The sequence below is a fragment of the Taeniopygia guttata genome, chromosome 32, assembly GCF_048771995.1.
Source record: "Taeniopygia guttata chromosome 32, bTaeGut7.mat, whole genome shotgun sequence".
NCBI classification, from domain to species: domain Eukaryota; kingdom Metazoa; phylum Chordata; class Aves; order Passeriformes; family Estrildidae; genus Taeniopygia; species Taeniopygia guttata.
The window spans coordinates 2345258-2368921 of NC_133057.1; the positions used below are offsets into that span (position 1 = coordinate 2345258).

A 23664-nucleotide genomic window follows, 5' to 3' on the forward strand; every position below is an offset into this window, starting at 1 on the left:
CTACTGAAGAAGAATCTTGAGGCTACTGTAGAAAATTTGCAAAGAGAGAAACATTTGGAGAGAGAAATGAAAATTCTCTCCAAATGAGAGAGGTCTGAAATAGGGCAATAGTAACATGTTTTTATAAACAGTGAAGCTACACATCATGACTTGTATATCTGACTTGTATACAAGTTCATAAGAAATAGCACACAGAGCAGTGTCCCACCCTGAACTGCTCTGCTCCTCACAGTGACAGCAGGAGATCCTCTGTGCTTCTGTATAGAGGAGCCTGACTGCTGTCCCTTGCTGTGCTAAGGATGAAGACACAGCCCCATTGATTGCCTTTCTATTCTGTCATATAGAACTGGAATTCTCTGGTGTTTATTTGGTCTTTTTTTATTTGGATGAATGCAAAAGCTTATGAAGTCTGAAGCAAATGTCTTCATTTAAAATCATGTCCAAGGAATCTAATTTAGTAGTTTTTCTGACTGGGTAATTAAACTCAGAGCAGGGGACATTAACAGCACTGGTGTCAGTTCACTGTCTCACACCACTTCCATATCCCAGATATGGAGATATGTAGAGATAGAGTCTGGATAATCCATGACATGGATGTTGTTTGGTTTTTCTGAAAGCCTTGTGCTCTTAGTTCATGTCTGATAACCTCCATGAGTTGTAGTTTACACATGTATACTCAAAAGTCTTCCTTTTCATTTTGCAGAAAGAAATCCCTGATTTGAAAGCACAGCTGACTAGTGCAGCTGAAAAGGAACAAAATTATCTAAACCAGCTTGTGACTCTGAAAACAGATCTTGAACAAGAGGCGTATGACCATTTTGAAAATATAGTATTTAATTTTTTTGGTGTTACATGGAAGTTGCTTTAATACACAGTGAAATTAACTATGATAGTTTTCTAATGAAAGTTTTGAACCACATAGTATGACATTGATTATATACTTACATTTCTAAATTACAATTTGTCTATTTGTAAGTATTCTATGACATATGTAGTTGTTCCATATCTCTTTAACTTATTTAACAGGAAGAGAAAGTTTCTGAATCCATTGTTAATCTTGCTTTGAACTACATCATCTTCACTAACCATTATATTTATATAAAAGTTGACTCTGGGTTTCTTTCCTTCTGTCACCTTTTTATATCCCTGTGACTTTGCTGTAAAGCTTATATTTGTAGAGAAAGGACAGGACTTCTTTCAGCCTGGAATAACACTTGATAATGGGTATATTTAATTTAAGAGGAGATTTCAAAATGCATGTTCTTACTCCTCTTGGCCATTTGTTTTAAATTAGGTTAAAGAATGAACAACTAACAGTGTGTCTCAATAAGCTTTCACTAGAGAAAGAACAAATAGCACAAGAGAAAAATATTGTGGCTGCAGAACTTAAGAAACTGCAAGAACAACAAGAGGCAAGTTATAAACTTCCAGCTTTTTTTAAAGGACAATGCTCAATTTTACAAATTACTCAGTTTGACAAATCATGATGAGCTGCAACATGACATGGTTCTGTAGAGTACCTGAACTATTTTTTGTGTTTGAATTGGAAAGGAAGTGTATTTACACTTGTGAGTAAGTCAGGTCAGTGTGCTTTGGATGGCTTTGAATTTTTTAAGAAGTTGCTTTGAATTTTATTTCTTTGCTGACATGGGTCTTTATTTAGGATAGTAAGAAAAAAGAAGAAAATACAAAGCAGTTAGTTGAAAACTTAGAAGAGGCAAAGGGCCAACTAAGGCAAGTAAAAACAAATATTAATAGCTGATATTGTTAAAGGAAGTAGACTTAAATAGTTAGTTGTGTTCATATGCTGCTTTCTGGGTTTTTTGATGAATGTTTTTCTAGCTTATATAGCTAAACAGAAGCTATTCAGAATTGCTGTTGGCCAAGTAGAAATTTTGTCAGATTAGAAATACCTCTTGCTACAGGAACAATGTTTGCCATCATTTTGTATTACATAGGAAGAGCTATCATGTTTTGCATTAGACATCTAAGGTGTGAAGGAAATGAAAATGGAAGTTCAAGGTTATGGATTAAATGTGACAAGGCAAAACTGGATAAGTGTTACTCTCTGCAGAAGTCTCTGTATCATCAGTTCAATAGACAGGCAGCCTCCCAGCTGCATTACACTATTCCAGATTAGGATGTATTTTCCTTAGGTTAGCTGGAACGTATTTTCCTACTTAAAAAAAGTAAAGGCAGTTCACATATTGACTTATTAGGCATGTGGCTTCATTTTAAGAACATTTTCATTGAACAGCTTAAGAAATTCCCATCAACATTAGCAGCTCTTTTTAGAAAATAAAATATAAGTTTATTAGAAGTACTGAAAATAAGTTAAAGGCAGTAAGTAAATATTTACTAATGCTTGTTAATTTGGCACTTAGAAATGAACTGGAGTCTTTGAAGGAGAAAATGGCAAAGACAGGTGAAGAGATTAAAAGTACACTGGATGAAAGAGAAGAAAACGTACGTCACGTCATGTGTCATGAAAATATGTTACATAACCTGTAGGGCAGAATCTAAATGTAAAATCTTTGTTGGGATTTTTTCTGCAAAGCTCTGCCTGGGGGGATGTGATCTCTGCCAGAGGCTTTCCTCTTTCCCAGCTGCTGCCAGCTGTGACATTGTGTGTCCACATGCTGAGCCCTGTTGTTTCAAAAGACAAGCACAATCACTAGGATTCTTACTCTTTGCTGGGAAGTTTAATATTAAAGATTTGTTTGTTTTCAGGCAAATAGAGAACCTGCTTTTCTGTTTTTTCATATACCCACTCAGTTATGGATGAGCTCTGGATTAGCTTTCTATATGTAAAGTGAATCTTCACTTAAATAGATCCAAATATTTTTACGTTCTTTCTATTGTTTCAAAGAAGCCTGGGGTTTTTAGCAGTAGAATGGATTTCAAAATTTCCTTGTAAAATTCAAAGATTTACAATTGTAATTTCAGATTAAGAGTATTGAAAATGAAATTTCAAGAAAGGAAAAGTAGTTGAAGATTCTAGAAAATAATTGGGAAAATTAATTTTTTCATTGATTGTAGGGATCTTTATACAACTACATTTTTTAAATTGTGAAGCTACTGAGAGGGTTTTTTTTCTTCTTTCTTAACTCAATAACCACTAAGGAACTGGTTCACTGCTATTAATTCACATCTTGTAGTACTTTATGGCTAAAATTCTGATCATTCTAACACATCAGCTTGTGTTTCAGTTCCATTGGAATAAACCAGACTGGTCCAAGTGCATGTTTGAGAACATTTACAGGAATTGCTAACATAGGGAGTCATTTTTGGAACTTACTAATTAATGTTTGAAATATCTCTTTCAGATGAATAATTTAAAAAAACAGGTGGAAAATAAAACCAAATGCATTGAAGAGTTGCAGCAGGAGGTATGTAGAGATTTTAAATGTCACAAATACATAAACACATGGTATTGTGGGTTGACTTTTCAGCAGGTTTGTGTCTGTGGTGATACCTTTAGATACACCAATGTAATTAAAATTTTTTCCTTTCTTATCCTAACCCTGAGCAAATTAGGGAGTCATCTTTGGAATCACTTGATTTGTTAAATGAGCCTCAATATGAAAAAAAAGCAATTACAAAAATAATATATTTAATAAACCTTCACTTGTTTTCATTTAGTACATAGTATTATTTATGTACTTGCAATAAGTATCTCAATTACCACTAGTAGAAAAGAATTCTGCACTAGCACAAATTGTAGTAACTTCACTGTAAAAATAGATAACTTGTATTTTTTGTCATGACATCTTCTAACCTTCTGTCAGCAGCATCTTAGTTTTAATTCCCATTCTGCACCTCATTTGTTATTCCCTGCTGTTGCTCAGGAGGAGCCTTTCTTAAGGTCATGAAGAAACTGTAATTATTACAGTAATTAGTTGAGCATTCTTTTGTTTGAAGAGTTGTTCTGGAACCTGAGCTGCAAAACAGAGAGTTATTTGCCTGATGAAAGCTGGAATTTTGAAGATTCGGACATTTTCAGTTAAACCATTATATAATTCTATTAACTTATTAAGGTACAGTGCTTGTTTTGTTTTATTTCAACAGAATAAGGTGCTGAAAAAGAAAATTACTGCAGAAAGCAAGAAAACCAATAGTTATGAAGGAAAGGTAGGTTTAAACAACATCACATAGAAGATGAGGTGAGTTTTTTTTAAGTCCCATTGTAACTATTGATAATACTTGTTAAATACATGCTGAACTGGTTTATGGAGCTGGGATATGGATTTTGCAGGAATGAGCTCATAGTTTTTAGAAGATGCTTCCATTTTTAATCATTGGACACTGACTATTGGACATTTAAAAGAGATGTAGTTCACATTGTAATTAACTATGTTTCTAATCTGTTCCTTTTTTTTTTTTTTCCTTTTGTTGATAGTGGACTAAACAGGGTTCAGCAAACTCATTGGAAGAGAAAAGCATTTAAAAGACATATATATATTATTTACTTTAGGCTTTTCTTTAAATGTGCTCTGCTGTGGCAATCCCTCTGATGGAAATATTGTGTCCAGCTTTGGTTACTGCACTTGAAGAAAAGTGGATTTTTTTGAGGATATTCATACGATAAACTTAAAAGGAAAAACTGTAATCAAAATGCACAGCTGGGAGGAAAATGTACCATAAAACCTGTGAAAATCTTATATAGATTTACAAGAGAGGGAATAAAATCTCCATCTGTATTTGTTTTTTCTGGGCACTCACAGCATTTAGAGTGACTGCTCAGGGCAGTCTTCCCCATTGTGCTGTTGCCATTGTTTCTTTGAGTATTTTCTAACTCACTCAAGGCCAAAGTTCAATTCTTTATTAAAAAAAATCTGATCTTTTAAATAGGAATCATTTAAATAATATACCTGAAAAGTAACTGTATTTTTGAGTTTCTGCTCAAAAATAAGAGGTAAGAAAAAATCATTAACATAGTAATTCCTAAACAAATAACATCAGCAATTCTGCATTCTCAAAAGGTGAATAAACTGCAGTTAGAGATTGAAAATATGAACAAGCAGCATAAGGAAGCAGTTGACATCTATCAAAAAGACATAGAAACAAGAAAAATAAATGAAAATAAACTTCGCGAAGAGGTGAGAGGTGTTAATTTTTACTGCGATTTAATTTTTTAAAATCGAATATGTTTTTATGAAACTATTATTGCTGGAGTCCTTGCTCTTACATTTCAGTCTTATCAACATAAATGGGACTTCTTGTGTATGCCTGTGAGCAAAGCTTTAGTAGATGAGGTGCTTAAATTGAAGTATTTGAATATGTCTTTGAAAACAAGAACTCTGTTAAAAATTCTTTGTTAGAAGATACAGTTCAAAGAAATTTTACCCTTGGTATAAAGTCAGCATAGTTAAACTAGATTATAACTTCTCCCATATTAGTAGTTTTCTGCCCACACATTTTTTGATGGTAATGCTCAGAAATGTTAGGGCAGAGTGCTTGAAAAGGCCTTTTAGTTTGAAGCAAACTTGCCTGCCATGGATGTACCTTTGATATTGCCCATTTTAACAATCTGCATAAAAGATGTGGCATTTGAAAAGGATCTTAAAAGCAAATAAAGCCCAAGTAGGACTGCATACTTTGCACCCACAGGGGGAAGAAGAAATTAAATTAGAATTTTTAAAAAAAATACATTGTTATAAATGAAATGCAATTTATTACTAACAGATAGAAAAGATGAGGTTGCTTTATGATGAAACAGCAATGATACAGAGAGAAACTGATGTTCGATGTCAGCATAAGATAGCTGAAATGGTGGCACTTATGGAAAAGCACAAGGTAAGAGATTTTACTGATTGCTGTGACTTGTAATGTGTGATACCATGTTAATAACCTTTCAAAACCAGAAAAAGGCCTGAATCTGGGAAAAAGAAGATGAACACATGCTTGACATTGCATCATCTAAAATCAAATTCATTTGAAGATTTTGAAAATATTCCTATGGACAGATAAATTCAATTTATCTGAACTTCTGGGATTTTTAGATTTTTTTAAAATTCAGGGTTCCTTTGATACCATCTGAATGCAGTATTTTTCAGTATTGGTTTGGCCTCTTTCTCTGAGGAGATTACTTAGTGACTGTCAGCAGTTTAGCTTGACACATTTTAATTTACATTTCTATTACTCTCTTTTGCAATATCTTTAGCAGATATCATTAATAAAGATAGCACAACTGGGTCTTAGGTGCTGAACACATATTGTTGCATAGAAATAAAGCACTCTCTGCCAGTCCACAAAATCATACTTGCATCGTGCATTTTCTGTTTTACAGTTTCTGCAGAAGCATCAGTGTTTGTTCGTGGTACTTTGTGGATCTTAAGAGCCTGCTTTGAGAAAATGATGGCTGTTTTAAGACTGGATAGCTCTATAATTGTAACATTTAGTGACATGTTTTGAGTTTGTTGTTGGTTTGTTTTTTTTTAATACAGAACGAGTATGATAAAATGGTCGAAGAAAAAGATGCGGAGTTAAAAGTATATAAAATGAAACAGCAAAAGCAGTTATCATCAGAAAGAGCACTGGTAAGGAGTACTGGCCAATGTTGAATAATTCAATGAAGGGGTTGATGTCCCTGTGTAGTGGTTTTATACTGGCTAAGTGCCAGGCACACAAAAGAATATTCACTAATTTTTCTCTGCTATAGTTGAACAGAGGAGGGGAAAGAAAAATTCAAGGGCTCCTGAGTTGAGATAAGGATTAGAAGAAAAACACTTCAAGGGTAAAAGAGGTTCAGACTTAAGTAGTATAAAGAAAATTTATTATTAATAGAATTTAAAGTGAGTAATGAGAATTAAAATAAACCTTTAATACACCTTTTTTCCCAGTCCCTCCCTCTTGCCCACCGACAGCACAGAGAGACAAAACATGTGATCTTTGTGACTTCTAAAAATCTTTTTTCAGTTTGCTTAGAGTTTGCTTTTCTTGCTGTGCTGTTGGATCTTTCCCACCAGAGACAGCTCTCTGTGAACTTTTCCGGTGTGGTTTTGATTTTTACTAGTAGCAGAACCAACCCAATCTGCTGCAACGTGAGTCCCTCTCGCAGGGAAGCTGTCCACAACTGTTTTGCATGGGTTATTAGTTCATGGGGTGTAGTCTTTACAGGAGGAGCTGTTCTAGGTTGAAAGCAGGGGTCCTGATTCTCTTATCTTCTCTCTTTGTTTGAATTTCCCGCTAGACTGCAGCTTTTTAGCATCCACTCCCTCCAGCAGGAGCAGCTTTTCTCATGGGCTGTGAGTGGATCTCTGCATTCCCCATGTGCTTTGTGAATTAAAAGGAGACAGTTTGTTGTATTATAGTCCTCACTACAGCTTACAAAAGAATCTCAGCTCTGACGTTTGGAGCACTTATTTTCCTTCCTTCCCCTCACTGAATTTATTGACTCCACGTTCTTTTCACATGTCTTCACTTTTGCCTTTTCTCTGATTCGGGAGAAGATTGTTGTCTGCAGGCTCATTTGTTCTTAAGTTCTGTCAGCTGAAAAGTTCTTGCAGGGCTTTGCACTGTTGAAAGGTTGATCTCCCCTGGGCTCTGTACTGGGGACTTGCTCAGCATGCCCCAGCTATGGCACCTCTCCACCCCTTGGAAGAAGAAGAAAACATGCATGCAGTTTTTATCCTCTTTAAATATGTCATTGCAGAGGTTTTACCAACTTTTTAAATTGGGCCGTTGTCAGAGCCTTCAGCAGTTGGCTCTGTTGGACATAGTAGAAGCTTCAAACATGTGAAAAACACCATTCACTTGTATTAAAATTTTAGAAGTTTAATAGTAATGAAAATAGTAATAAAAATTAGGATAACAAGAAACAATAAAAAGCAAAGAATTACAGACACCTGGGTGCCTTGCACTCTGCCACAAAGCACACCTTGCTAACAAAGGATTGCCCCTTAAAAGCAATAGCTTGTTGCATATTCATATATCTCATACATAATTCAAACATTCCTTTACAAACCAGGGTGTTACTGTTTAATTTTAACTTCCCCCCCTCATCTTGTAAATCAATTTTCTTGGCTCCTTGAAGTCTGAGTGTTCCCATAAGGAGGCAATAATTCTTTTCTTGGTATCTTGGTGTCTTGTTGCTTTTATCTCTGTGAAGAGATATATATTGATTATCTTATCCATTCCTTGAGCTAGTTACAAAAAGTATCTTACATCACATAGTTTCTATTTTAATATTATGCTATAGCCTAAAAACTGTATTTACCACACTGCTTAAAAGAGATTCATACAGCTTAACTTTCCAACATAAAACATACAGGATTCATTTTAACATTTGTGAAGAGCCAATCATATAATAGGCATTTTTTACAAACAGCTTTCTCTCTCAGAAGCTGCTTCTGTGGCTTCCTCTGCCTCCTCTGATAGCCAAGCTGTGTTAAACCATCACACCTTGAGGTGTAATATAATTATAAATGCCATATTTTACTTCTTCCTGTTGAATATTTCGGGAGAGGTTAACTGTCTGCTTTAGTGGGACTGAACAGTAAAAATCACTTATTTGTTTTCTTTTATTTTCTTACAGATCTTATTCTGGGCACTAAAAACTCCAAATGTTTCTAAAAATAATTTGGAGGAGCAGTGTGCTTCCGTCTGCTCTTCCAGATAGTGTGCCATGTTCTGACTTCACTTTGAATAGGAAACTTTTGTTTTAAATAGTTAGATTGTGCCCTTACACCCCTGTTCTCCCAAGTGTTTTAAGGTATTACCTTGAACACTTCTGATCAAATACCTGTTTATTTTCAGTTTTTTTTAAAACAAGTTAAAGCAAAGCTTCAAGTATAGGGTTGAAAAGCAAATAGAATTATCTTTTGTATTTAATGAGTATCCCTGTTAATTACTGTCTCACTTTGGACTGTTTTCTTTTTTTTCTGGGTTATGCATAGTTAACCCTTTATTTAATTGTTTTTAGGAAAATGAGCTCTCACGTTTGAACAGTGAATTGTCATCCCTTAAGGAACAACTGAAAGCAGAAAGAGAAGAAAAGGTGGAGTTTTTTACTAACAGAGCAGTGTGGGTGAGAGGTGTGGCCTGGGCTTGTGCTGTAGAAGTTATATAAAAAATGAAACTGAATAGAAAAACAATGACTTTTGAATGCTGAGGTTGTACTAAATCTGGTCATATATTTGTGTGAACTTTGTAAATCTGTGATTATAGACTGTGTTCTGTAATCACACCAAAACGATTTTTAACAACTAAATTCAAATAAATATTTACTTCCTATCACATAACTTTTTTTAGGAGAAACTTGTAAAAGAGCACTCTCGCAATATGATTCCTGAAAGTGAAAAGAAACACAAGGTAACTTTAGCTTTTTAATTGGTTTTAGAATTTGGTAGTATTTATATGTGTAGAATCAATTGAAGTACCATGATAATTTATTTACATTCAGCAAAAGACACTGGAATGCTTTTAACTTAAAACTTTTTAAATTATAGAAAATACAAATTTATGTTCCTGAGACTCCTAAACCTTGTTTAGATCTATACAGTGAATCTATTAATGTCAAAAATAGAAAGTCTCCAAATTATATTCCTATGGAAGTCAACATGGTGAAAAAAAAAAAAAACCAGTCTCCTTTGGTACCTGCACAGGAAGCCCCTTGGGCAGTCCAACATTGAAATTTTGTAACTCCTAACAGTGAATTTTTCTTGTTGCATTTTTCTGCCTGTATTTCTTACTTCTTTGTAGATGTTTGGCTTTTTTTTTTTCCCTGGGATAAGAAGGTATTTTAAAGGGTCATACCATTCCATGGAGATATCAGACAGCAGTTTCTGGAAGGGCTCCCAGTGTGTAATTCTTCTTGCTCAGTTGTTGCTTTGTGTCTCTAGAATTGTTTTACTTAGTCTTAAAAGTGTCCATTTGTAAAGGCACTTTTTCTCTGTGGAAGAGAAAAAAGCTTATATAGCTGTAAAAATTATGAAAATAGTCCTGACTGCAGAACTTACCTTTCTTCCCTGTCAGGAGTTCACTTGTGGTTTTTATATTGGAACAATGGAATTCAGCACCATTTTGATTTATCTTTCTAAAAAAGGACTGCACTGGACCATTGCAATGCTTCTCAGTTTAACTTCTAGTGAAAAGACTATTTTAAAGAACACCAGTCTTTATATAGCTATCAATATTTCTCTGAAAGCCTTTTCCTGCAGTTTTGTTGGTTTCCATTTTCTTAGATGTTTGATATAGTCGACATGTAGTGGCTACAGTTCAGAAAAACCTGATTTCTGCAGCTAAGCATGAAGAACTTAAAGACAATGTGCCATGGAACTCAGCTCTTCCATAGCTTCCTGTTAATTCTCCTCATTTGGCGACCAAAAAAAGTTATATTTCCATCCCACCCCACTTTGTTTGGGTCTTTGCTTCATGTTTGGATGGATAGAAAATAGTTCCAACCACATCTCTCAGTGTCTTCTTGGGCACTCAGACTGTAAACTGGGTCATGAGTTTGGGTTTAGATTCTTTACTTACCCCATAAAATATAATCTAAAAATATAAAAATTTTCTTTCCCAGACATATATTATAAAGACTCCTCCAATAGATAAAATGCAAAGTGGAAGAAGCACAAATCTACCTTCAGAGCAGAGCACAAGGAAAAAGCAGAAAGTGCTTCTCCAGCTGGATACTGAGTCAGACAGCTCTGAGCACACTGACCTCCTGGTAAGAGTCAGAGGACAAATCATGTGCTGAAGAGTCCTTTGTGCTCACTGTTGTGTCTAAGAATGAAGATAAAGAGTTTGGGCTTCCACATTCAAGCCAATATTTATGTCTATATTTTTACTTTATTCTTCTTTCTGGAACTGTAGTTGTATGTACATAATTAGCATTCTTTTTATTGCATTGTTATGCCTCATAATCACATCTTAACTTTTTTTTTTAATCATAGTTTAATATCGGGGGAAAGAAAAAGTATATTTTAATATAGTGTGACTAAGTAACTTCTTAATTTATTAGAGCATAGTCTCGGAAGAAGAAATGTTTAAAAAATTGTACGACTATTATCCACAAGCTTCACAGTTACATTCCACAGCACCAAAAAAGGTATGTTAGCCTTTCATAAGATTAAACCGAATAGTTAATCAGATTGTTTACAGAAACAAATGGATGGCTTTATTTTCCTTCCTAGACACCAGCTCCATCCAATGTGAACTCTCCAGGCTCTGCCCTGAAACTCAGAACCATGAGGAGAATACGCGAGGCGGGGTGGACTGCGGTTTCCAAAATGGACAGGAAAAGAAAAATTAAAGATGTTGTAAAGTTATTTGCTTAAAATGCAGAAATACCCAGTGCCCTGGCATTGCTTACTGGTGCCACCACAGGGTTGTTTTTGTCTTAGAGTTAGTACTTTGTTACATTTTTCTGTCATACTCAATGCGTTTAATACTATGTTCATTCCTTTACACATATAAACTTTATAGATCTATAACTCCCTCCCCCTGCAGAGCATTTTCCACCTTCCTCCCTTGTGCTTCAAAATGTTGAGACACAAATTAGCCAATTTTAAATTTTGAAATAAATATAACTACATAGAAAGTTGTTTCAAAGCTGTTTCTGGCATTAGAAATCCTGGTTTTAAAGTTCTGTTCCTTTAAATTTACTCTGTTTTTCTTAACACATAAATACTTACTGGAAGAATTGTGGCTGTTAAATGTATGGACTTTTACCTGAAGTCCTCTTGCTTTTTCCTGCATTTTAATGGCTGTTAGACCTGTCTTTTGAGACTGTTTTGTTTTCAGTATGTTGAAATGGTTTCGAAACTTTTAAAATTTCAGTAGAATTACTTGTATTTCAAAAGGTTTCAGCTTCATAAGGAGTAAAATATGCATGTTATAAGATTGTGAAAACAGTGATAAGATACCATTAAATTGTTTATCTGAAATACAAAGTGTGGAACTAGATGTTGTTGCTTTAAATATTTGAACACAGACAGAAATCACCCACCAGCCTTCCTAGGGACCAGCAGAAGTGTAAGGAAAGATTAGAACATCTATTTCTGTATTGATCCTTGATTAATCTTGGTTTCACAACAATGACAAACCCTACTTCAGAGTCTAGACATAACAAGAAAACTACAAGTACATCTTAAATTATAATGAAAAATCGAGAATCCCAAATTCAGCTGAAGTGGGAAGCAAAACAAATTTGTTGCATTCTTTTTGTATAGTCTTATGGATTGGCCAGTAGTTTGGGTTCCTTGTGTTGAGCTGTTCAGCAGCGATGTAAATGAGATTTGTTATTGTATGTAGCTAACAAATATTGTGCAGAGATCTGGAAGGATATACTGTGCTTTCCCCATGAACATTTGAAAGTGAAAATTTGAACTCTGTACTGCCTACTTCTAGACTCAAACAGTAACTAATCAGTTAGAACCTTGGTGTTTTCTAGGTTTCTGTGCCTGATTCCATAAATGGACTGAGGGTCCCCCTACTTGTGGCAGTGGCAACAGTGCACAGCTACATCTCTGGGTGTCTCTTTCTCTGGCCTCATCCCCCTTGCTGAAGCACCTGATGGGGGAGAATCCAGAAAGTGAAAGAGACCAAACTCCTGGGCTCAGACACAGACAGGTCTATGGGGGAAGGAAAAGCTGTGCAAGGAAGCAAAACAAGGAATTCATTCCCTGCTTCCCACAGGCAGGTGGGTGTTCGTCTGTCCCCAGGTGAGCAGGGCTCCACCCCAAGCAATGGTGACCTGAGGACAAAAATGCCATGCTGCCAGCATCCCCCCCCTTTCTGCTTCTGCCCCCTCTTTCCAGACTGATTCTTCTTCCACATGGTCTGGGTCCCCTGGGGTCAAGTCAGGGTCACCTGTCCCAGTTGTGTCTCTCCCCCTTTCTGCTGCACCCCCAACCCCTCACTGGCAGGGCAGGATGAGGAACAGGAAAGGCCTTGGCTCTGGGCAGGAACAAAAGCCTCCTGGAATCTTCCCTCTGTTTCCAGCCCAAATCCAAGCCAGAGAAGCCCCTGGGAAGGGAGTTAAATCCCCCCAGCCCAAACCAGACCTCAGTGCCCATCCCCAGCACCAGGCACTGCCAAGAGCACCACCTTCCCCAGAGCGTCTCCTCGAGAAAAGGGACGGCTTGGGGAGCACCAGGCACACACGATGGTGAGTGCAGGTCATGGAATAAACAGGTGAGAGGGTTCCTTGTTTGGAGTTCCAGTGGTCCAGGAAACTGAAGGGGTCCAGGGACAAAGAACCAAGAACAAAGGAGGCTCCAGGGAAAAGCCAGGGAATCTCAGAAAAACGGGAAGCTGGACAAGACAAACGCAGGTCTAAACCAATGTGGTTAATCAAGCGTTCTCCCTTTATTCAAGATAAGGTGGTAGTTTATATAAGCTTCCACATAGTTTACAAAAACAAAGACACTCTGATTGGTAGGCTAACATTGTTTACCTTTTCCTTAAAACGGCCTACACCTTACACTATAAAACCTATACTAATTCACACCCAAACAGCCCAGTGGTCCCCGTCACACCTTAATACTATTTCTATCTGCGCCACAAGCTCTGAATTTCTAACTGCGTCAGAGGCTTGAAGGCCTCACCAGGCCTCAATTTGAGGCCTAGACTGGAGTAGCTCAAATTTCATAATTCATGTCCTCTTTCTCTCAAAAATGCTGCAACACCAGGGTTTTATGTGGTACAAGGGAGGTGGAGCTTTGGGTCTGAGGGCCAGTGGGTTGAGGGAATGAGAGCAGTGCAAAAGTGGGACAAGAGAGCCACAACCAACTGGGATTCAGGGGAGGAGCTGCAGGGAATGGGAACTAATAGGAAAGCGGGAGTGGGGAACATTCTAGAACTAGGGAGGAGAGCAAGGATGGTGTGACTTGGGTCATCAACATATAACGGCAAGGAACTGTGGGGAGCATCTTGTCTCTCTGACCTAAAGGGGTGTCTCCTCCCAAGGCATCCCTGCCTCAGTGTCTTGGGATGCAACACAGGGCCAAGACTGTCAGTGCTGTGCACCCAGCCCTGACAATAAGGAATCCTGGCAGCCATCTGTAGCAATGGAGTTTTGTTCTGGTTGGTGGTGGCTTGCTGCTGGGCTCTGCTGACATGCTAACACCATAAAAAGCCTTGCATACTCTAGCTCACCTAAGCACCCTAAGTATTCACCCTTGTGTATATGAGAAACTAAACTTGATTTTAGTCTCTTACCCAAACTACCAAACTCAGGCCATGTCTGATTGTTCTCTAGTTCATGTATTGGCCAGATCTTTTCGGAGAGTCTGGTAAGTTTGGATTTGAGAAACAACGTCTCCCCTGACTTCCTCCTGGTAAGGTCTCCTGGTTTCTCAGTATTAATCTTGAGGGACTGTCTCTTGGGATGTTATTACTACAACACTCACAGGAGAATATACATCCCGTATTTTAACTGTTATGCGTAGAAATTGAAAGAATCAGGGAGAGAGAGTGAGAGAAAGAAGATACAAGATTCAAACCCTGGCCCTCAGATTTGCAGCACAGGAGCTTACCTCTTGCACCACAGGACTGCAATCTAACCCCACTTCTCAGAGATCATCTGCCCTTACTACCAGCAGGAGAGAGGAACACCATACCCCACCTGGATTCTAGAGCACAAAACACCCCTTCCCACCTAACTTAGGTGCTAAACAGAATACCCCTTTATCCGCACACACGTCTCTGTCAGGTCCAAAGGTTCCTGGGCTCCGATACCCTCTGGACTGCAGCTGAGCCCCGGGTAGTGCCACAGGAGTGAGGGGAGTGAGGGGAACGAGGGCAAGAGCTGAACATTCCTCTGGCTCTGCTCCAGGGGTTTCCCAGATGCCTTGTGTGCCTTCTGGGTCACCAAAAACTGATGTCTTCTGAAGGCTGACCTAGAACAGAGACTGGATGGAGCTAAAGAATAAAGTATTTATTAAGAGGCCTCAATGGATCCACTTTGGGCAACAAAACCCAAAATAGCCACAAAATGGACAACAGGTCATGGGGTCTCACATTTTTATAAGTTTTGGTCCATTAGCATATTGGAGCTAATTGTCCAATTACAACTTTAGCCCATGAAGTCCTATCCTTGTTTTCTCTCTTCAGCCTACATTGTTGATGCTCTTGGGCCTGAGATCTGGATCAGCTGTCCTTGGGTCCCTGTTCTGATTTGAAAGCAAAGCCAGTGAGAGACTCCAAGTCAGAAATACAATTTATTGGGAAAAGGAAAAAAAAAGACAAAAATACATGCAATGATACAAAAGGAAGACCACTGACAAAGTCAGACTACAACCTGACACCCCTTTGGCCAGAGTTCTGGTAGCAGTCCAAATTGGAGTGGCTGCAGTCCTCTTGGAATGGCAGATGTGGTTGCTGTGTCTTCTCGGAAACCTGTGTAAAGGTTGCCTGTCTAGAAATGCCCAGATTTATCCAGGTGGGAATGCCTAGCTCCTCCCCCTGGGCAGAGCATCTCACAATGGGCTGATGTTATTCTGAGCCACAAGGTGTGTCCTTAATCACCTGTTAAACCAAACTGGCTCCTGGAGAGTGTTATCTCTGAGTCAGGTGGCAAGACATTGATGGGCCTATGAACAGGAGACAAGGAAAACTGCCCAGAGGCAACTGCTACTCGGATGGTAATAGGAAACATCTTGGTGCTTTAATCTTGGACAGTCCCCAGCTGGAGAAGGAATTGTTTTGTCTCCCTACCCTGTGAAGAGAGCTTACTATCCCCTAATATGAAGCCCAGACCCACACACTAAAGCAGAACAGAATCTGAAAATTATAAAAGCTAAATCCTGAGGCATCAATGGCACTTACCTTTCAATAGCATTGTGGGATAGTTTCCATGGCAAATGATTCGTGCAAGTGTCTTACAAAGTCCTTGGGAATTGGTTTATTGATGGTTGCCATGGAAATTGCAGCCATGGGGGTGGTCTCTGGGTAGGTTGTCATGGCAACTGCCATAGCAACTCCCCCGATGGTTGCCATAGCAACCAGGCTGGGCAACAGCATTTGGCTGATGCTTGTCATGGTAACATCACAGCTCCAGAATTCCATGGCACAAGCCCATAGCAACGGTGGGGGTCCTAGTGCTGGTTTCCATGGCAACTGAGCATCACAACTATTTCAAGCCCTGCTTGCTGTGGCACCACACTTAGGAAGGAGTCCTAAGTTGATAGTTGCTGTGGTAACAAGTGTGATTGATAACTGCTGTGTTAACAAGTTCCCAAGGTGTTGGTGGATGTCCCGTTCCCATAAACAGTGAAGGTCAGGTGGGACAGGGCTCTGAGTAACCTGATCTGGTGAAAGATGTGCCTGCTCATTGCAGGGGGGGTCAGATGAGAGCAGATCTCTTCCAACACAAATCATTCTCTCGGACTGTATGGTGAAAAGGGGCTGCTCAGTGATCCTGGTACCTGATCACCAGAGTCTGCCCTGTCTTATCCAAGCTTCTTCAGTGTTGGCTCCCGTGTATTCCCAGTTTCGCTGTGTGTGTTTGTGTGCTCTGAGGAGCAAGTGCCTGCTGCTGGTGAGACCTTTTGGTGCGAGTGAGAATTGGGTGCTGGGGTCATGGGGGCCATGGGGGCCCAGCGATGTCAGCTACCAGATTAATCGTCATCAAAGGATGGAAGCACCCTGGAGAGCAGAGGGAACATACAGCACTGCTCTCAGCAGGGACATGCTCATATGAAGATGGGTGCATTTGGGATCAACAGGTTTACGCTCCCCTGGTTTGCCTCCCTGTAGATGCACACAACTATCACAAGAAATTGTGCACTATGAGTGCCCACAGTGTCACTGTGCCCACTTGGTTCCATGAGGCCCTGCAGTGTCACAGGGGTTCCTCAGCCCCATTTTTACAATGGCCATTTCAGTTACAAAGGCCAATGGCCCTTTGGTTCAACACGGTCTTACAGTGTCACAATGGTCCCTGGGCACCAAGAAGCCCCACAGAGCCCTTTGTTTCATGACATCCTGCAGTGTCACAATTGCCCCTTGGCTCCATATACCCCCACAGAGTCACAAAGGCCCTTGTGCATGAGGCCCCTCAGTTTTACAAGAATTACTTGTTGCAGTGTAATGGGGTCCCCTTGGTTCTATGTGCCCTCAGAGTGTCATAATTGCCCTCTTTTTCCATAAGGCCCCACAGTGTCACAGGGTTGGTTCCAGGTGTCCCCACAGTGTCATCATGGCCCCTTGTCACCACAAGGCACTGCAGTGTCACAGGGTCCCTCTTGTGATTTGGCCCTGGCTGGTTCCAAGTCCCCACCAAAGCTACTCTGTCACTGCACTTCTCAGCTGAACAGGAGAGAGAAAATATAATGTTGTGATCTCCTCTCTGTGCTTTTTATGGTCTCTCCCATAACAGGGAGCTCAAGCATGTCTGTGAAAAGTGCCTCCAAGTCTCTGATAACACTTGCTATCTCTACACAGAAATTCTACTTCTCAAAACAGAGGACAAACAGAAGTAGGTAAAATACATTTTATTTTCCCACACTAAGGTTCTCCAGCCTTAGCATTCCTAAGTGCAGGTCACTTGAGCAATCTACGATTCACCTTGCCATTATCCTGCTTCATTCTTTTACCCCTTTCCTCCCAATATTCCATCCCCTTGCTCAAGAGCCCACTGATGCTGGAGCCTGAAGTGTGGGACAGGGTGACTTGCAGAGGCACTTAGTGAAGCCTACAGGCAAAAAGGAATAAATGTACAATGTTCTCAAGTAAATGTCTCAGTCTTCCTGTCAGGCAATTAAACTGTTCAGTTGCGAAGCCACCACCCATAAGTTGTCTCAGACGATGGATGAAGTCCTGTTCATGTCAAATGTTCCTCTCAGTGCAGCTGGCTCAGGGTCATTTTGAGACAGCACAGGCCATCACGCTCAGAACAGCGTCTGTGGTGGTGAGACAGGAGGTGGCTGGTTGTGGGAACCCAGGGCTTCCCTCTGGCTGCCCTGGCAGGTCTGGGACCCTGGCAGGGGTCAGGAACCCCCTGAACAGAGCCCCGAGAGACACTGGCTGTGATCTCTGTCCATGGAGAGGAGTTTTCAATCTTACAGGATGAGTTACAAGCTTTGAGTGTTTGATAAGAGTAATAATTAAGTGTGACACGGATGCAAAAGTAAAATTTTAGGATTCTAGATTAGGGGTTCAGAGGGGACAAGATGGAGGAATTGGGTGTGTCTTGTCCTTTTCCTCCTTCTTCATGCCCTCCATGTTTCACTGTGGTGTTGGCATTTTTCTGTTGGTTCAGGCTGGGGACACACTGTCCAACGTAGATGACAGATATTGGCACGTTATTGTAAATCCAGCACAGGTAGTTTCTGGTATATAATGTTTGTAACATCCCACTGAGGGCAGAGCCCCACACGCTGCCCTGCAGGACAGAGCTGCGGCAGGGCAGCAGAACATGTTAGAGATAAACAGAATAAACAACCTTGAAACCAGCACAGACAAATTATGGCTTCTTCTTTGGCAACGGGGCAGAAAGACAGAGACTTTCTACAATCTCTGAATCACCAATACCCACAGATTCCGACAGCTGGTCAGCAGCTGCCCTGGTGAGGTTCCCAGGTACAGTGCAGTTACTTCCACATTCCAGGCAACAATTACCTTTGACATCCAATTTCAACCTGAGGTGAAGGCACACCCCAAGTGCTTTGTATTTGCTGTGTGGAGAAGAAAAAGGATGGAAATTACTACAGACAAGTACATGCATAGCAATCCTGCAGAAATATATCCAGAGTACGTGCATGTCATAGAGGTCTACAAAGCACCATGAGCCAGCCTGTGATAAGGAAGGGAAACAGGAGTGTCATCTCCTTCCAGTGATATGGATACTGGTCACTCCAACTCCTTCAGCTGAAATTACTCCAGGCCTGGTACCTTGAGATGGGATGAGATGAGATGAGATGATGGCCCACAGAGATTGAAGGTGTTTGGTTTGTGCCCTTTCAGACTGAACTTCAATTTGATAGTGGGTTCAGTAACAGAGCTCCAACACTGTTCCCCCCAGATAAGACCCAGGCACTTGTCCAAGATACCTGAAATACAAGAACTCAAGAATCTGTTATTAAGAAAGGGTGTCACATAAGGGGAGAAGCTGGAGTACAGAACCATACTCGTTCTCAGGTGTTATTACATGGATTTTCATACCTAGACTAACAGGCTGTGGTTCCACCACAATTCATTCATGCAAACAATTCCATTACCCCATAGCTAATATTTTGGGGGAGACATCATCAGGAAGAACCTCAATCCTCACAATGTTTTGTACTGGAAGTGACTTGATACTTGTGTGTTTGGTTATGAGTATTCTGGTTGTTTAACAAAAAAACTGCTTTAGTAGGGTGTGAACACCACTGTTGCAAAGTTTTAGGACTGGTAAACTTTCTCAACCGTTCCTTCAACATCCCATTCATTCTTTCAGTCAGTCAATTAGCTTGGGGATGGTGGAAAATGTGGAGTAGCCAATCTGTTCCCAGTTCTGGACATTATTTCCACTAGAATGTGTTCCTTGGTCACTCAGTATTTAGTGAGGGGACCTTTGTAGGAGTTGCTTTAATGCTTCAGTTTATTAGTTGGCATATTTGGTGGGCTGAGCAAAGAGCAATCCTGACACCGTATCCACAGCAGTGAAGACATATCACCACCCCTGGATAGAGGCAAGGAGCCAGTGCAATCAGCCCACCAGGTAGTCAAAGCCCACTGACTCCACTGTATTTTCCCCCAGGGCCTATAAAACGCCCTTAAATCCAGCTGTGTATGAATAGTATAATCATGTGCAAATCATCTCGCTCCAATCCTTGGGCAGGGACATCTTCCACTACTCAGGCTGCTCCAAGCCCTGTCCAACCTGGCCTTGGACACTTCCAGGGATCCAGGGGCAGCCACAGCTGCTCTGGACAACCTGTGCCAGGGCCTCAGCACCCTCACATCCAAGAGTTTCCCCCTAATATCCAATCGAAATCTCTTTCAGGTTAAAGCCATTCCCCCTTGTCCATGTTGCAGCTTGCCTTTGCAAATATGTGCCAGGAGAGCTTTGTTTTCTTTCCAGAAGTGTTTTCTGACAATGCTTTACCATGGATTTCAGCGCCAAAAAAGATGACATGAAGGGGCAATATGTTAAAATTAGTTGCCTTCCATTCTTTACTTTACTGGATGCAGTGGGATAAACAGATTTCAAATATGTTATTAAATTATATTAAAATAAAAATAAATAAAGAAAATGAAGAAGAATTAAATAAAATGGAAGTCTCTAAAAAAGTCTTTCCACAGTCCTGCACTTCTGTACTTAATTCTGCTATGAGGAGGGCAGGTATTCCGTCCTATTACAAAGTACCATGTGAGATGCCTCTACTGATCCTAAAATCTACCTCTACTCTGAGCACATTGCTTGTGCTTAGGACATGTATTACTGTGATTACAATGAAATTAAACTGCACCATCAGAGATCAGCTTCCTGTTACATTTGTTCATGTTCACCATCAAAGGTGTTAAACCAACCAAACAGAGAAAGGAAGTCTCTTTTGGGGTGAAATGGGGATCCAGAAATCAGGAACAGAGAAATGAACCCCACTCAGGGACACACAGGAGAGCCATGGCTGAGCAGCTTCCCCCTTGCAGGTTTCCTGCACTTCCCTTCCCTAAGTCCCATTTCAAAAGGGTCCTGAGCCAGCTCAGCACAGCTGGATCATCACAGGGGCTCTTTAGCAAGGTTCCTGCTGAAGAAACATCTGGGAAGGGAGCTGCTGGCTCAGTCCAAGCTCCTGGGCCACCTGGAAGAACACAGGGAAGAGCACACTCAGGACTGCATGGCTATCCCTGAGGCAGTTGGTCCTAAATGCTTTCCCAGCCTACCCCAGTTCTGGAATTGCAGTTCAGCCCTTCCTCCTGTCCTTGGGGATCCTTTCAGCCCTGGACCTTGAAAATGGAACAAACAGAACCTGCTGGAAGAGGTCTTACTTGATGAGAACACCAGGAGGGAAGTTTTACCAAGCCACATCCAACTTGGCCTTGAACAGTTCCAGAGCAATCTCTGTTTGTTCTGGGCAACCTGTGCCAGGGCCTCTCCACCCTTCTTACCGTTCCTCCTCCAGGGAGGAATTTCTTCCCAAGATCCAATCGAATGCTGCCCTTTGTCCGTCGGAAGCCATTCCCCCTTGTGCTGTCCCTGCAGGTCCTTGTCCAAAGTCCCTCCCCAGCTCTCCCTGAGTCCCTTCAGGGGCTGGAAGAGGCTCTAAGGTCTCTCCCGAGTCTTCTTCAGGCAGAGTGGTCTCAGTTCTCACAGCCTTTCCCATAGAAGTGCTCCAGCCCCCCAGAACCCTCTGATGCCTCCTGTGGGCTCCTCTGGGCCACAAGGAATCATCTGGGAGGGGACTGGGAGAACCCCATTGCGGTGTCTGGGCAGTGCTGGGGCTGGGCTGTAACCTGGGGTGCTGGGGATGCGGGGAAAAGCTGCTCCTTCCTTAGTGCCTGCAGTGATGGGAGCAGATGGGTGTGCCCTGCCATGGCCAGGAGCACAAGTTCCCTGGTGCCAGGAAAATTCACCCACAAACACCAGAGGTTTATGTCCAAAAAGGAGTCAGAGGAGTCCTTCTACTTTATTTGAATAGAGGGAGAGGCAATGGGGCATTCCCCTGGTGTCTCTCAAACTTTTGGAGGACACAGCCTCCTTTTTATCCTAATTTCTTGGCCATATTTCCCTTCTCTCTTTCCCCATTGGCCAAGGTACTTGAGAGGTTCAGACTTCCTGATACACCTGATACCAGAGATTTCCCTCTAATGTATAACCCTTCCTTTTAACTTTTAATTCTTACGGAATTTAGGGTTTTCCCCCATTGTTTCTTTCATCTTTCAATGTCTATTTTCATTTATCAGCAAAATGTCATGGTTTGACGCTGGCACAATGCCAGCGCCCCATGAAAATACAACCTACCAATCAAATGCTGTGAAATGTGATCAAGAACAGAGCAAAGCAGGCCAAACTTAATAACAAAGGAAAAACTTTATTACACTACTACTGCTACTACTATAAAAGGAAAAGAAAGGAAAGAAAAAAAACCACACAAAATTCGAAATGAAAACCTTCCAAAACATTTCTCCTCCCTCCACCCAACTCCACCAAACCCCAGCGAGACCCATTTGGATCCTTAATCAAGTTTTCACCCTTCAATATAATCAATACTGAGTCCATCGGGGAAGAGAGGAGTCCCCCTTGCACCACAGACCCCCAGGAAACACAACTGCCACCTTTTGTGTTTCCATGTCACACGTGGCACTGCCCAGACACACTGGCCAGTGTGACATTCTCCTCTCCATGTCACAGTGCTCTCACCACCGGGCATGGACAGAGACTGCTTATAGGGCCCCTTTAAGGATGCTTTGCCAAGGACCACCAGGAACAACAGTCCAGTATCACAATTCAGGACTAGAGTCCCCCCCATTTTCCCCTGGGGCTGAGGGTCCAAGGACAGAGATCGCCTTCTCTTCTTCTCTGAAGATGGAGGGCATCCTCACACCCTCCTCAACTCTCTCTCTGTCCATTCCAAAACTGGTAGTTGCTGAAGAAGGTCTCTTGGCTCACCAATGCATCCCCCTAAAATGCAGTCCCTCTTGAAAGAAAGAGTGGTTCAGTCTATGATAAACAAGCAGAGTCCAGCCAAAAGCCACTCTATCATCTCCCCCCAACCTTCTTCTCTGAACATCTGAGGTTTCAGGCTGTCTCTCTTTTCTTCAAATTCAGGAGGAGTAATATTTCATAAAGCCTTCATTTCACAGGAAAGGGTTAAAATTCCCAGACTCCCCGGACGGCTGAAATCTCAGCCCAGGACTCTGTCTCCCATCTCCCACGCTGGGCATCTTCCCCCCCTTCTTTTTCTCCTCCGCCGGCAAACTCCCAGGTGTCTGCTGGCTCTCTGTCTCTTTTCCCTCCGGCTTAGGGAGGGGAACAAAGACACCCCAGATGTTCTCCACCCTTCCGTCCGCAGGAGCTGGCCCAGCTCGGTTCCGATCCTTCACCCCCTGGCCTACCTCTGCAGGCCGAGTTCTCCTGGGAATTCCGCTTTGAACCGCTCTGTGCTCTCAGAGCCGTGTCCACCTTCGGTTGGTCACCCCAATGTCACTATCCAAACCTGACCCCTGACTGCATTGACCTCTTCCTTCCAAAAAAACAAAACTCTCTTCCTGTGTTAAACCACGACACTAATTAAGAAGTGGCACCTAAATTGTTTCCGTTTCTAACCCAATAACTGACCGCTAAAGAGCCGCAAGGCGGATTTTTCTACCCAATTACAAGATACCACCCAGACCTAATAAGAAGAAGGAATAAAAAGAAGAAAGGAACTCGAGACAACACCCTGTGTCCTCAATATTTTACCAATATGCAGTATAGTAAAAATCCTTTAACCTAAATTTCTCACCTTCTATCCTCCATCTTGAACCCATTTATAACATCCTAAAAATCCTAAAATGTAAATTTCTCACCCTCTATCCTCCATCTTGAACCCATTTATGACATCCTAAAAATCCTAAAATGTAAATTTCTCACCCTCTATCCTGCACCTTAAACCAATTCAGAACATCCTAAAAATCCTAAAATCTAAATTTCTCACCCGTGCGACACACTAAACTACTCCCTACGATCTATTTCGCATTTTTGTGGTTCACTTTGAGGCTTTGGAAGTTTTCTCCATGAATGAGGGTAAAAGTCAG

General features: G+C 41.0%; 1 protein-coding gene across 10 annotated transcripts in view; it reads left to right on the forward strand.

The window, feature by feature from the left end:
• The window catches only part of SYCP1 (synaptonemal complex protein 1), a 22357-nt gene extending 10463 nt beyond the window's left edge, over nt 1-11894 (forward strand). For 8 of the 10 annotated variants that reach the window (XM_030261744.4, XM_030261745.4, XM_041712313.2 and 5 more), the window contains 14 exons: nt 704-807; nt 1295-1412; nt 1664-1734; nt 2385-2466; nt 3327-3389; nt 4069-4131; nt 4983-5099; nt 5686-5796; nt 6447-6539; nt 8924-8998; nt 9253-9312; nt 10523-10669; nt 10964-11050; nt 11136-11894. In XM_030261744.4, the coding sequence (XP_030117604.4) occupies nt 704-807; nt 1295-1412; nt 1664-1734; nt 2385-2466; nt 3327-3389; nt 4069-4131; nt 4983-5099; nt 5686-5796; nt 6447-6539; nt 8924-8998; nt 9253-9312; nt 10523-10669; nt 10964-11050; nt 11136-11279 (1335 nt within the window). In that variant the 3' untranslated portion in view covers nt 11280-11894. The remainder of the gene's footprint in view (nt 1-703; nt 808-1294; nt 1413-1663; nt 1735-2384; nt 2467-3326; nt 3390-4068; nt 4132-4982; nt 5100-5685; nt 5797-6446; nt 6540-8923; nt 8999-9252; nt 9313-10522; nt 10670-10963; nt 11051-11135) is intronic. The other 2 variants (XM_041712312.2, XM_041712315.2) reach the window with 2 other exon arrangements.
• Nucleotides 11895-23664: the final 11770 nt, after the last annotated feature.